Source organism: Lutjanus erythropterus, chromosome 23 (assembly GCF_056507025.1).
Source record: "Lutjanus erythropterus isolate fLutEry1 chromosome 23, fLutEry1.hap2, whole genome shotgun sequence".
NCBI lineage: Eukaryota > Metazoa > Chordata > Actinopteri > Lutjaniformes > Lutjanidae > Lutjanus > Lutjanus erythropterus.
The window spans coordinates 13,829,746-13,844,871 of record NC_139339.1 but is presented as its reverse complement, the minus strand read 5'-3'; the positions used below and the strand labels follow the sequence as shown (position 1 = coordinate 13,844,871).

Genomic DNA, 15,126 nt, shown 5'->3' with positions numbered 1-15,126 from the left:
CATAAATTTTCTTTAAAACACCAATGCCAGTAAAAGACTGAAATATTAGTCAATTCTTATCCAACCTGGCATGCACTGTAAATCCCTCTTGTCTTGTAAATCATCACTTCTTTTACCAACAGAGTCCTCCCTTTGCTGTCGCACCAACCCGCCTCCTCCTCCTCCTCCTCCTCCCCTTTACTGCTCTCAGAAAGACGCAAGTGCTCGTCCACGTGTGTGACGAGGTCGCGCCTACGCTGTTTAAAACGGTGTCCTCTGATTCACTCACACACTCACTTCATTCAGCGAGCAGAGAGAGGAGCATGATTCAGTCTCTATATAAACTGTCTCCGCCTGTACGCACGTCTCACTGTCGGTTTCCGCTCACATGGCGCACTGAGCTCACGGAATAACATGAAATATTAGCTAAAAGGAAGATATATTTCTTTTTAAGCGACATAAACTGACAGTCGAACTGATTGCATGTGAACGTGCAGGATACCTGACTTCCACCTGTTCTGTTTGAAAAGATCACGGGACTCTGCGGTTCACCTGAGGCGCACGACAACATCGTTTGCATGAAACTGTGGTCAGGTAAGACTAAATTTGGAAAAGTACAAATTTGAATAGCTTGCCTAAACTTAAATGACTGTTTATTAACTTAAATACTGAGAAATGTAACTGGGTTTGGGGCAGTATGGCAGTTTTGCCCCACGGTTCGGGTCTCGCCGAACCACATTCTTAAGTTTGCTCATTTTAAGTTATCTCCCTGTACTTGACAGTATACAACAGTCAGAATATTTTTGAGTGTTTTTAAGCAATCACAGGGCTCTGTTGGTTAATTCGGCATAAAAGTGAAGAGAAAATGACTTGGAGAAAAAAGTACTAATAATTAGTTTTTGGTAGTATGGCACTGGCTTTTGCCCTCAAGTGCAGAGTCATGGGACGCTTGGGGACTCGTCGAACCCCACTCTAAAATTCTCTATTTTAAAGTAAAATAGCTCATTCTTGAGTTTCTACGTCTCAGCATATGTGTGAATTGGTTAAAGAAATCATTAGGTCATGTTGGTTAATTCGGCATTGAATAAAAGAGAACATGGCTTGAAATATAAGGTTTTTAATAACAATCTCCCATGCATGTTGCTTTCAGTCCTGTTCTGCCTCAAGGGGTGCACACTGAAATGAAGAATGGCTTCTTAACATAATGTTGTTGTTGAGATTCATCAGTTCAGTTACAGTTTATTTATTGTCTTGTTCCCATAGTGTTAATACCTACTAAGAAATGTAACTGTTTTTTGGCAGTATGACAGTTGTTTTACTCCGAAATGTGGAATCTTACCTGGACGCTTTTGTGTTCGCCGAACCCCATTCTAAAATCGTCCAAGTTAAAGTATACTCGCTTATTCCAGAGATTATACATCGCTCAACACAAATTTGAGTTGATTTCACTAATAAATAGCCTATGATGGTTAATTCGGCATAAAAGGAAGGAGAATATTACTTAAAGAAAAAACCTTTATTAATGGTTTGCCTTTGGTGCATCAATTGCTTTTTAGATCAGGTGAACCAAACACCTTACAAGTATGTTTCTGCCGGTGTGCGGTGTATGAGATGAAGAATGGATCCTTAATATTACATCATTGTTAATTGTAATTGTATATTGGTATGCTGAGAATAAAATTTGGGGCAAGAATCTCAGCATATGATGATTTTGCAGTCTTTTAGGTATATATAAGCTTAGAGATTAGAAAGATTAGAAAGGTTAAATTGTAAATCAGTGCCCAGGTGACATCCTCAAATGTCTTCTTTGTCTGCAACCAAAAGATATTCAGTTTACTATCATAGAGGAGTAAACAAAGTAGAAAATATTAGCATTTGAGAAGCCGAAATCAGAGAAGTTGGACATTTTTTCTTAAAACAAACAAACAAACAAACAAAACAAAACTCAAAACGATCAATTAATTGCCAAAATAATTGGAGAGTAACCAATCAATCGACTAATTGTTTCAGCTCTAATAGGCAGAACATGTTCTGTACACTTTTAATGCCTACATACAACAACAGGTTGTGACACTGTGACACTCTGCACGTGTCCTAAAACTGAAGGATAGTTGTTTACTCAGATGCACGTGAGGTCTTACCTGTGTGCAAATTTGGATTTTATTCATTTGACTATTGTGGTTAGCCTCTTGCCCAAGGACAGGGAATAACAGTGTTGTATGGTGGACTTGGTTTAATGCAAAACAGGGAGCTATCTGTGTGCGTGTTTTCAAGTGAAAGTTGTGTGTGAGTACATGTGCATGTTTGTAACTGTATGTGTGTATGTCCTGGGTCAATGTGCATCCCTTCTGTGATGTGACACACTCTGAAAAGCACGCCATTGTTTGTAGGAGAAATATTTAGGGGGGAATGCAAAGCTGTTTCCTGCACAGTGCGGTTGACTAACAATGGACACCACCGTGGAACAGTCGGTGGTTCTCGCTGCAGCTCACTTCTGAGGACAGAGCTAGGATGTTGAGAGAATGGCCAAGAAAAGAGAAAGGGGAAAAAATAAAGTTCCAACACAATGGCGAACAGGCAGTTCTGTGGGTTTGTAGGATGGGAGACAATGGGGGGCCAGATGTGGACGTTGCATAAGACTTGACCTAGCAAGGTCACAGAAGCCTTGAAGTCGTCCAGTAACTAATAGGATGGTGATATGAGTACTGTTTGTACTACTTGGCATGGAGTTGAGTTTGCAGAAGGTTATGTACCTGTGATTGCTTTTTGCGTTACAGTGACCTCTTATTTATTTTGGCAAGTCTCCAGTCCATAAGTCTGTTTCTATCTTAAGTGGTAACTTCTATATTTTTCACCCTGAACCCTTTTTTTCTTATGATATAAGTGGTCCAAGTACATCTGGTGTGTGTATGATGGTAAAACAAAACAACACTTCAGGCCTTAAAATCAAAGGTTAAATCTTATTGTGGATTTGGAAAATCCTGACACTCCTACTCAATACTGGACCAATTTCAAAACATTTTGTCCCCATTAGTCACTTAAACTCAAACATGGCAAAATAGAGTCCAGGTTGAAAAATACCAAACTTACCCTTTAAGGGTTCAGTGCTGTGAGGACAAAGCCCAAGTCAGACCTGACTGTAAATATTTAATAGCTGGTGTCTGTGGTGAATGAATATTCCTCACTGAATGCGTCACATTTGTAACTGATCCTGTTTGGTGGCCTTTGTTTTTCCACACTGTGGCACAACTTGTGCTGACTGCATGTTTTTTTTTCCCTCTCATCATAAGTTAAAAGCATGAGATTGCACAAAAACTGTTACAACTGAAGAGTTACTTCATTATTAAGAAAATCCTCAATGTGAAAACGATCCATTTTCCAGGAGTATTACCCTTTCCTTCGCCTTGTTTAACTCTGAACAAAGATTAAGCATCTGTCTTGCTCAATTATTCATGCTTCTTTACAAAGGATCTGCTAACGTCACCGTCTTTGTCTGCCTCATTTCAGATAAAAGCCGTGGATGCAACTACGCTCCATTTATAGAAGAAAGGTGGAAGAGTGGAACAGGCTCTGAAAAGGACCAGCTCACCACCGGCACATACTCCTCCGCCAAAATTGCCTCAAAATCCAGCCTGAAACGCAGCATGTCACTCAGCACTTTTCACCTCATGCAGACCCTGAAGAACTCTCCTGCTGCGCTACGTCGGCGCTTTCGCCGCGACCGCACAGAGTCTTTATCCCACGGCGACCCACTCTTCAAGGTGCACTACCTGGGCACGGAGAAAATATTCTCTCTGGATCGAGAGCAGGCCCAGGATGCTATTAGCCACTTGCTAGAAGGTATTGCTAATGGGAAGAAGCTGAGCAAAGATCACGCCCTGGTTGTGCGCCCCAGATACGTCGAGGTCAAGGAGCTGAGTACAGGTCGGCAGCTCACTAAGACGTACCTGCAGGACATTGCGTACTGTGCAGCGGATGTCAACCGGCCGAATGTGTTCCTGTACATCTGCAAACATCATGGGCAGCAGCTGCAGTGTCGGGTGTTCTGGTGCAGCCGGGCGGAGCGGGCACGAGACATGACCGCGTGTCTGGCGCATTCGTTCCAGCGGGCGCTGAGCGACTGGCAGGACGGCTCTGCCACGCTGCAGCCAGGAGACGTGAAGGGGAAACGAGTCGAGGAGTCGTCCAACTCTCCCAACACGAAGAGCTCCACGCTGCCCGCCAGTCTGGGAAAAGGTGAGACGACTACGTAGGGAGCAGTAACTACAGAAACGGTTGACAATGGTTTGACAATTTTTGACAATTGACAAAAACTAAAAACCAATTTCCTGTGTATTTTGTAGTATTTTCTAGTTATGTTTGTAAGTACACAATATTTAAGGGAGTTCAGTCACTGCCATTTGGGTTTATCTGTTTTTGAGTTATTGGAAATTCGACATGCTATTTTGTTCCCAAAGTTTTTATGTCAAATTAAGTTAAATACAGGTTTTTGTCTTGATCAATATGCCAGTTACTGGCTGTGTAGGGGAGAAGAGTTTCTAAACCATGCGGCCCTTTTAATGTTTTATGACGAATGAACCATTTCCCCTATTCATTATCCTTATCACACTCCTCCTCTTTTGCTGTCTAAGCTGTTTGCAAAGATAAGATTTCTAAACATACTGCTGGAGCAAGCACATTTAGTGAAAGTAATGACAACAAAGTCCTGATATAAGCAGAAGAAAATCAATAGTGTCACTCAGAAACTTTAGAGTCAAGGCTGATAAACTCTTGGAGCTGGTAGATGTTCATAATTAACATTTAAACACCGGTGTTCAGTTTTCACTTGCAGCTGCTGAGCTGACATCACTGACTCGCTTGTCTTTTTGTCTTTTCAGTCCGCTGGAAGAAGAGGGGCTCAGTGTCTCGCAGCCCCCTCAGGGCCATCAGCAGGAGAGGATCTGCCTCTGACAGCTGGAACTGAACCGCAGCCTTATTTAACCCTTCAAACACGGGACCATGTTTAACCTGACGACAACCTCAAGGATGACAGCACTGACAGGAGGGGGAGGGAGTGATTACAAGACAGAAGGAAAAGGACAAAGGGGATGAAACCAGGTCCATATTTGGACATGTGAGGACTCTGCTTGTGAGAGGATGTTGCCGTAATCAGTGAGTGTTTGGACTTGATGGTTTTTTGACGCAGCCGAGTTGTCTGTAGGCGTCCAATGTAGCACAAAATGCTGTTGACATCTGCCTTTGTTCACCTGTCAACAGCTACGTGAGGACTTGTGACTGGCTGCAAGCCATTTGAGGACCAGGCTGGTTAATTTCCAGGGCTCTTTCTTGGTTGGCTTGTTTGTTTTTTAAGTACTTGATACTTAAGCCACCGAAGAGTTTGGTCTGTTGGAAAGAGACAATTAAACTGAAAGTACCAGCTGTTGGCCAAATCACACAGATTATGTGTATAAAAACTGGAAAAAGACAACGAGAGCTTTTTTTTTTTTGAAGGCCGATTTTTATTTAACTGACATTTGTGACAGGTCATGATGATTTTGTTTATTTTTTTTTAACCCTGTGGCACTCATAAGCATGTTTCTTGTCTTTTATTTTTGATGTGAATGGACAAAGCCCCACTTTGAATCTATGTTTTGAGTTTTTGCCAAGATTACATGACATACAGCGGAAAGGAAAAGGTCATAAATGTGCTCAAGTTGAGCGAGCTTGATACCCAGCAAATTTCTCCTTTTCTGTTTCCTGTACGTAGATATACAATATGCCAGGCTTGTCTATATTGAAAAAAGAACAGTTTTTGAAGAGGTTAAAATATGTTGCATGGGGAGCTGTAAAAATGACATATAGCCACATCTTAAGTTAGCAATGTTAGCAAAGCGCTAGCCAAATACATTATTTACATCAATCATTAGCTAGCTAGTTGCACCTTGACAGCTAATGTTAATAAAATCCTCACTAACTAGCTACCTAAGAACTGATGTAGGCTCGTGTTTTGCTAACATTCACAATCAGATGGAACTAGTTAGATAACAACTGGTGTAGATTAGTTAGCTAGTTAGTTGTCTGAGTACAGGAAAAGCTATTTAAGTCCAGGGCAGGAGAAATTTGACTGAGGTTCTGTTTGGTACCAAGTTTGCTCGACTGAAGGGTCAGTTGAGTCTGTAATGCACACGAATGCTGTTAATATTTTTCAGCCCTTTCTAAATTCCCTACGGTAGAATTTGACCCCTGAACACATCACAGTTTAAATCACAAGTTTCTTCAATCATTTCTTAGAGGTCAGTAGCTTTCATGAATTGTATGACGGGCCCAGCACCAGCGTTATACAAATAGACCCGAGCAGAACCTGCAGGATCAACAGAATCCTCCCCTCATACACCACAGAGACATCTTGCAAAACAAAAAAACAGATTCTAACTGTCCACTGTGATGAATTATTTGCATCTATGTGGGAAAAAAAAACACACTTGGCCATGAGTTACTCTGTGTGTGTGCGTGCGTGCGTGTGTGTGTGTGTGTCCGAACACTAGGAACGCTGTGTTCCCGTGTGGAGCCTCCGTGTGGAATGTGTGGCCATGCACCTGCATTCCAGTTGAGGAAATCTGAGTCAGAGAATCTTTTTTAAATTCCTCTCCACATCTGACCATGACTTTGCATATCGAGCAGCCTCTTCAGTACACGCTGCAGTGTGCTTTTTCACTCTGAGCCTGTGACTTGTTCACATTAGCAAAGCCATAAAAGGTGCCCAAACTACAGTTATAGGTGCAGTATTGCATAACACGCTCTCATGATGGTGATTTAGTGTGTTAAGGTTTACAAATGAGACTTGAGGGTTAGTGGTACACCCTGAGGCTACCATTTTCTGACCAAAATTAAGCTACAAATGTTCCCTTTTTTTGAACAGGAAAGGTTTTTGACTGATGTGCCACCAGGTTTTTATCAGTTAATTTTAACTTTTTGTACTCGTGGTGTATCTTTTCAAGTACAAATGGCGCAGCCCTGATCTCATATCAGGGGCTAAAGTGCCTGCTTTAAGGCGTATTTTATCAGTGTACTGTTTTATGTCATTGTACATATTTAATTAAATATGTATTTTATGAAATATTAAAACTTTTTATACAACATTTTGTTTGTCTGGACATGTTGTTCTCACACTGGGTAACTTTTCAAGAAGGCAAATATTTAACCAGCTTAAACTTCTGCAGCTTTGACCCTGATGAATGATTCTGTTTCCAGGCTTCAACGTTTTAAAATGTTATATTTGGCCAGAAGAAAACAGAATTCCTGCCGTTAAGAGAGAGAGAGAGAGTGTGTGTGTGAGTGTGTGTGTGTGTGTGTGTGTGTGTGTGTGTGTGTGTGTGTGTGTGTGTGTGTGTGTGTGTGTGTGTGTGTGGGAGAGTGGGATTGAACGGTTTGCGGGTGGCAGGGCAAGACATTCAGAGAGGTCCTGGGATGTTTAATCTCAGTCATGTGACTTATTTCCCAGGGTTATTCCTCCACTGTTTGCACATTTTCAGAACCTCTCTTACATGTGAGTACCCTCCAACTAGGGCTGTACCAAATGTTTCTTTTTTTACTTTGAAGCTTCTGTTGACGTTTTGAATGCCTGTCATATTTTATGATTTAATCACACTCGAAAGCAAACAAAAAAAATCCTCAATTTGAATGAGAGTGATTCAGCGGATTAAACAGGTTAGCCATTTTTATTATCAAATGACCTTTCTTTAATGATAACTTGTTATTTTTGTCAACATAAATGCAATTTATGGTGCTGTTAGATCGCTGATAGACCATTAATACAGGTGTGTGCCTCCGTCTGTGCGCAGCAGGCGGCAGAACAGGCAAGATACCAACAAATATAGATTTAAGTCAAATATTTTGTTTAATAAACACATAATGTGAATTGTCCACCTTCAATAAACTTTGACTTTTGGACTTTACAAGGCTCTGGAGTTACTGGAAGTGTTTGCATCAAACCAGAGGGAAACAATCCTGTGCAGCCACGACTGGAGTCTAATCCTACAAATACTATAGTATCCACAGATACTGTTAATAATATAGTACAGCCTAATCTTTATCAGCAACTGTGAAAAAATACCAGGTTTGAACAGACTAGAATAATTAAGAAGAAAGATAAAAAAATAAAATAAAATGATAGAATAAAGACTCATAATAAAATTTGAAAAAAAAAAAACTAAATTAAATAATCCAAATAAAAAATAGAATTATAATCTAAATAAAAAATAAATAGCATAACATAGCATAAAATAAAACAGAATAAAAATATAAAACAAAACAAAATAAAAATATAAAAAAATAATTTTTAAAACAGCTGCACAGTATTCAAATGGTGATTTAGAATTTTAATGTGAATGTCATGAATGAAGCTTTTGAGCTCTGTTAAGACATTTTGTTCATACAGGTTACATAAACACACATTAGATTTCTCTGCAAGGTGACCTCACAAAAATGATAAACAACACAAAAAAATCAAAAGAAAATACCTAAATAAAGTCCCTCTGATGAGATTTCTCACCTTTGAACCTATTTGTTGTCTATTTTTTCCTATAAGCGGTCAGTAAAAGTGCACCGAGGTGATCTCATCTTCACGTGGATCGTATGTGATCTTAAAGTCACTCCTCTTCAGAAGAGTGCTGCACCGTGGTGGGACTGCTGGTCGACCCGCCGCTCTCTCTGTGTCGCTGTAACTCCAGCAGGGACTGGACGTGAAGACGCCTCAGAGGCTTCACCTCCTCCACCACTGAAAAGATCATCAAACACGTTCAGCATTACATTTAAAGGGACAGTTCGGATTATATGAAGTGGGGAGCGAGGTACTTATAGATAGTCAGTGTAGATGGTGGTCGTTACGAGGAGAGAAAACTGCAGTACATTGTTTGATTTTAATACACTATTGTTATTATTGAGGCCAGAAGGTGGTGCTGTTTAGTGACATTACACACAATACACTTGGCTGCATTTTTCCCCTTTTCATCCATTTTGGAAGCAACAATACACATGAAAGTACCATATCAGAACTTAAACGTACGTAACACATCTATTCAGCTAAACCCTATGAATGTACATTAGTATAAAATGAGGTACCACCATTATTGCATTTGAAATGTATATTAAGTGTCTGGAACTTTGTTTCAGTCTCAGTTTTTTGTTTTGTTTTTGCATAGCTTAATCCCAGCAGTGAAAATGTTATTTAAGAAGAGCAGGTATAATAAGCTTAAGCCTACACCTTTGCAGACAATATAATGACTTATTGTTACCTATTCTTACTTTCTTTATGTGAAATTGTTAGCTAGGAGTTAAATAATTTTCTACTACTGATATTGTGTAACTTCAGTGAATCCAAACTAACATTTTAAAATACTAAGGTCACATAATAACACAAACAAACAAACAGACTGACACAGATTTTACCAAGAGAGTCTTGTTGCTTTGAAGAGAGAAATATTTGGTTCATACAACAGCATTTTTACCTGGAAAAGGCTGTGTCTGCTGGCAAGGTAAAGAACTGAAAATATTTGAAATATAGTGTGCACATTTTTTTGGTGGCTAAATAGGTTTTGTTGCTGACCCTGTCCACAGAACTATATTGCTTATCTTCCTACACTGTTAGCCCTGCTGCTTCTCCAAATACACTGACTATGGATAAGTATCTCCTACAATCCTGCTTAAAAAGAAAAATCCAAACTATCCCTTTAAAATTCAAAGCCGTCAAGTGTAGAGTGGGAGAAAGGCTGCACTGATCCCTCTGTACTGTAGCTAAACAGCATCACCTGCTGGCCTCAATAATAATAACAGTTTCTTCAATCAAATGATGAACTGTAGTTTCCTCTCTGACTCTCTGTGGGACAAAATCTTGACAGACGCCTCCCTGCCACACTCCAGGATTTCCTACCTTTGTCGTAGTGCAGCTCGTCCCGGTTCCCGTAAACCACGTACGTCTCCAAGAAGTTCAGGAGAGCGCCTGTGACGAGGAAGCGGTCGGGGAGGGGAAGGCTTTTGATGTAACGCATGTCCAGGGCGAATGGGTTGGACGGAGAGGGAATGGTGCAGAGGCACACCAGCTCACTGACAACGTCCCACACACGAATACCTGACAAAAAAAAAAACAACAACAACACAACAGACAAAACACAAAAATGTAATAAACACTCAACAGAATTGGTTAAAAGTCAGAGTGGTAAAGATCTTAATGTAAGAGTTAAGTTGAGTGACAAACTTTGTTTGTATGTAAACTGTAAAACATCCAAGCTACACAAAATCTTCAGACAGTTTTTTTCCTCTCAAGATTTGTCCCTAAAGAAGCACAATAATAAATATCATAATAAAGAGACCTATGTCAACCTATTAAGATTTTGTTTAAACAATTTTATTTTTACATCATAAAAATGTTTTTTAAAGAGTTTTCACGGCTTAAATCATGCAACCTGAGAGAGAGTCATTGTACTTTCAATCTACTACCATTAATCTATTACTCATTCTGCCAACATTCAGCACTGATTTAAAATCTGATTAATGTAAAACAGGAAAATTAAGACAGTTATTCCAGCCCGGAATATACATTTCAAAAGGGGACACTGCAGCTTATATCGTTCCCTTGGACTGATGACATGGTCATTTTATAATTTATTACAGTAAATATATTACAGATTTCTCCTTTAAAAACAACAATGGGAATTTGCCAAAAAAAACCCCAAATTTTGTATAATTTTGAGTTGTGATTGATTTTACATATATTTTAATGGAAAAATTGGAAATATATTTAGTGTAATCAATCATAAAATGACCACAAGATGTTATGAGAGATAAAGGAAACATGCTGTGTTGAAATTCTTGCTTCTCTGACATCAACGCTGCAGCCACGGTGTCTCCTTTAAAATCTGTATTCTGGGTCGAAAATAATTGTTTTAATTTGCCTGTTTCACATAAAGGGGTGGGATGGGGACTCTCTTCAACTAAAGACTGTATATTAAATAGGATTTCAACCTATTTAATATATAGTCTATGACCTCAGCTCCCTATTTGGACTGTAGTACTAATTTTTACACTCAAAAATGCAACATATTGCTCCTTTAAATTACTGTTGTCTGAAATATTATTCCAGATTTCAGCAGATAATAAAAGAATCCTAATGAACATCTAAGATTTGCAAACTTAAATGCTTTTTAAATTTGTTTCTTTGGTTGTGGGACAACAGTTTGCACCAATTTGGTGGACTGGCCCTAGTATAAGTCTAGCAGAGTATTGTCATGTTTATAATTAAAGGACCTCAAGCTTTTTCCACAAACCCAATCCAGAGCACACAGTAGTCTCACAGAAGACATCTGCGTCTGATTTAGCTCATGGAAAATGGTGTAATTATTGAATCTGTGCAGTGAAACAATTCCTGTTTGGATTCCTCACATTGTTTCCATACCTCGCGTCTGCCAGTCCGCGATGGACTTCAGTTTCATGGGCGTGTCCTTGACCATCGAATCTGTGCCTCCGATGTTGACCAGGCGCTCGTGATTGGAGCGTATCCAGGCGTAGGGCCGTCCATACTTGACGTAGCCGGCCAGTAAAAACAAAGTGCAGTTCACCTCCTGTGCGAGGGACAAAGTGGAAGCTGTGTGAGACTGAGACTGAGAGTTATAATGCTGAAATTCAAAGAGTGTGGCTGAGACACTTACAGGCACTGCTATCTCTCTTTCACTGGGAGAGGCTGGGAGGAGATGATCCTCGCTGCTGGTGTCCCTGAGGACACAGAAAGACGGCGATGTGTTTGTGTCTCAAGCAGAGGACCTTCTGTACTCAAGTAGAAGTACTGACTCAACCCCTTTACTCAAGTAAAAGTGAAAAAGTACAGGCTCTGAAATGCTCTCAGTCAGCTTGGTCTTGTTAGGACTCTCACGTTGTTTTTGTGTTGTTGTCTTGTTAGGGTTAAGGTTACAGTTGTTTTAATGTCATTTTCATCTTATTATTTGTTATTGTTATTTCATTTAGTTTTTTTTACCATTCTTATTTATATGTTTTTATATATATTCCTATTACAACCATAACTATCCCTTTATCTCTCCATGTATAGAGATATGTACAGTATTTTCAATAAACAAAACTATGAAAATTTCTCTCTTGATTTTCAGCACTTTAGTGACATATTTCATTTAATGTGGAAACATTCTGCTTGTCATACAAGGTGGGAAATGTTGATTAATTCTGAGCTTCATAATTGCTTTATCAAAGCGCCATTATAATGCCTAACTCAACATTTTCACTGTACAGTCTGTGTAAACAAAATGCCACAGAGACACCATGTAGATTACCGGTTCCCAACCTGTGGCTCCTGGCTCCCACTAGGGGTCGCCAGAGCTTCATGTGGGGGTTGTGAGGCCTTCATGATTTCAAAGGGTGGAAGAAAACATGGACCCTTTCAAAAAATATACAACAGGCCTCTATCTCACCATGATGTTCAGTTATGGTGTTCAGGGAACACCTGAACACAAGCATGTTTTCTAGATGAACCCTTCTGTGGTGTTATGGTTCCAACTGGAACCCTCTCTGAGGTTTCTATGCAGAATCTTTCCACTTTCTAAGGGTGCAATGGGTGCAAAGAATCCTTTTTGACATTCCAAGGGTTTCATCGAGAACCCACCCAGGGGCTTTTACTAAGAATTCTAACATATTCCAAGGTTTTTATCTAGAACCCAATCAGGGGATTCTACCAAGAACCCTTTTACATTCCATGGGTTTTATCTAGGATTCATCCAGGGGGTTCTACTGAGAGTCATTATATATTTCAAGTGTTTTCTCTAAAACCTTCGCCGAACTCACCCTGGGGTTCTACTGAGGACCCTTAGATGTTCCAAGTGTTTTATCTAGAGCCCAGCCCAGGGGTTCTACTGAGAACCCTTTTACATTCCATGGGTTTTATCTAGAACCCAACCAGGTGGTTCTTTTATGGTATGGTACAAAGAAACCTTGACAAACTCTTTCTTCCAAAAAGGGATCTTTCAATGAAAACGGTTGTGGAACCTAATGAAACACTTAGTCTTACAGTGAACCCTTTCTTCAGAGGTAAATGGCTCTGAATAGAACCACAGCCCTTAGAACCCACATCAATCACCTGCTGGTCTGTGGCTGCGTCTTGGTGTGTGCGTGCGAGTGGGGGTCTCGTGGGCCCGCAGGCTCCCCAGGCAGGGGAGAGCTGCTCCGGCTGTCCAGGCTGGGGGAGCTGCTGCTCGGGGAGACATCGCTGCTGTTACAGCTGCTGGTGGAGGAGTAGGAGGAGGCTCTGGAGACCACAAAACCCGGGGAACGCCAGCCCTGCAGGACAGATGAACAGGTAGAGATGGTTCCTGCCGTCACTGATGATGATTATTATTAATACATGAGGGGAAAAAACGAACCAAGCAGCATTTGGTGCAAAGTATCATGCTCCATAAATCCAAGTACTTTGTCTATACTAAGTTTCTCATTATTTTGATGAAGTTTCTCTTTATTCTGAGATGCTAAGTCATTAGTTTGGGCTAAGTAAGTAGTTTTTAGATAGTTTCTCATTATTTTTTAGAAACTTAGTAATTATTTTGAGATATTAACACATTATTTGGAGATAATTAAGTCATAATTTTGAGACAAATAAGTCATTATTTTGAGAGTTAAGTCATTATTTTAAGGTAATAAGTGATCATTTTGACATACTAACCCATTATTCTGAGGTCCCAACACACTATTTTGACATATTAAGTTATTATTTTGAGAATGTCTCTCATTATTTTGAGATTCTACTTAGGTTCAGTCACTTAGTTTTCATCCTACTGGCAGAAATGGGCTTATATCATTTTCTTCAACACTTAAAATTTGCAATAATTATTGAATTTATTTATCTTCTTAAGTGCACAGGCTGTATGTATCCTAAGGTGTACTGTTTGTGTTTTTCTTTTTCTTTTTTTTTTTAAATAGAAACTAACCAGATCTTCATTGACGACCGTCAGCAGCAACTCCTCTTTCCCTCTTAGCCAAGGCTGGAAGTATTTAAAGCCCTGTATGAGAGAGAAAATGAATTTAAACAAACAGTTTGACCACGTTAACTGTGATCTTTGCATGTGTACTCACTAACCTGCAGTGATCCCAGTAGAGCCAGGTCACTGAGAAAGTGCTGCAGTTTCCTCTTCTGCTCCCTCTCTCTTTTCTAGTCAGAGAGGGAAAATTTTGATGTAAAAAGCAAGAGAAATTAGCATTAAAGCTTTATTTTACTCAATCTCCATCAGCCTCCTCCCAGTCTAGTATCCTAGCAACACATGCAACGCCTCTTCCTCGCAGCATCCTGCCTCTCTATTGACAATAAAGACTTCATTAGTAAATATTAATAGACATAACATAGGAACGCAAAACGTGAAATTATATGCAACAAAATGCACAATCGCCTCACACATAACATCTCGATGGGTCAAAATCCCGCAGCTGAGCACAGAGCACATTATGAAGGAAACAACTCACACTGCTCATCTTGTACCAAATTGCAGCGTCCGTCGTCTTCTTCACAGGCGATCATGATATGCAAACACTAACACCTTACATTATGCTGTGTGATGCTCCTGTTTTTATAAATGATCTGCTGCTGAGGTGACACACGCAGACACACCGAGGTTTTCTTCTCCTCGGGTGTTTCCTTGTCTGTTGCAGCATCGAGTCGGGAGGATGGAAGCCCCCTAGCGGCCATGTTGGCTGACTACCTTTTAAAGTTTCAATATGACAACAAAAATCATGATATAGTTTCACTTTGTTGAGGCAAAGCAGGAAAAAATTACTGACGGCATAATTTAAATGTGAAAACATTCCCAGTAAAACAACACATGGCACTTTATTTGGCCCCAAACATCAAGGAAGAGTTACATTTGTATCATTGAGTCTAACAAATTACTCAGATGTCTGTGTTTGCTATAATTCTGCATTTTAGGAAATGCAATTAGTTTCATTTTTTTTTTTTAAATCAAAGATTAGGTCTAATCCAAGTTTAAAATGTGTCAATACCGATCTAAAAAGCAGAGATCTGTTGCACAATTAAAAACTAATCTTTGTTTAGTAAAACTAAGTTTAGTGATGTAAACCAAAATTATATAGTCCAGTCAAAGTCAAGATCCTTGCTTAAATAAATAA

The 15,126-nt window shown here is 39.7% G+C and overlaps 2 protein-coding genes across 2 annotated transcripts; one reads left to right on the top strand and one right to left on the bottom strand.

The window, feature by feature from the left end:
- The first annotated feature begins 262 nt into the window (after positions 1–262).
- Positions 263–5,686, top strand: LOC146305714 (low density lipoprotein receptor adapter protein 1). The gene is made up of 3 exons (XM_084712479.1): positions 263–573; positions 3,487–4,215; positions 4,857–5,686. The coding sequence occupies exons 1-3, from the start codon at positions 558–560 to the stop codon at positions 4,940–4,942; spliced, it is 831 nt and encodes a 276-aa protein (XP_084568605.1). The 5' UTR covers positions 263–557; the 3' UTR covers positions 4,943–5,686.
- A 1,287-nt stretch (positions 5,687–6,973) lies between these two features.
- Positions 6,974–14,604, bottom strand: LOC146305713 (uncharacterized). The gene is made up of 8 exons (XM_084712478.1): positions 14,467–14,604; positions 14,087–14,158; positions 13,938–14,009; positions 13,094–13,293; positions 11,661–11,724; positions 11,408–11,573; positions 9,887–10,084; positions 6,974–8,734 (listed from the first exon to the last, which is right to left on the bottom strand). The coding sequence occupies exons 1-8, from the start codon at positions 14,473–14,475 to the stop codon at positions 8,607–8,609; spliced, it is 909 nt and encodes a 302-aa protein (XP_084568604.1). The 5' UTR covers positions 14,476–14,604; the 3' UTR covers positions 6,974–8,606.
- Positions 14,605–15,126: the final 522 nt, after the last annotated feature.

Excerpts from the sequence above, each read along its gene's own strand:
- LOC146305713 (XM_084712478.1), bottom strand. Across the intron at positions 14,010-14,086 it reads CTCTACTGGGATCACTGCAG|GGCTTTAAATACTTCCAGCC; the intron begins GTTAGTGAGTAC and ends TCTCTCATACAG. Across the intron at positions 11,725-13,093 it reads ACGCAGCCACAGACCAGCAG|GGACACCAGCAGCGAGGATC; the intron begins GTGATTGATGTG and ends CTGTGTCCTCAG.
- LOC146305714 (XM_084712479.1), top strand. Across the intron at positions 4,216-4,856 it reads GCCCGCCAGTCTGGGAAAAG|TCCGCTGGAAGAAGAGGGGC; the intron begins GTGAGACGACTA and ends TTGTCTTTTCAG.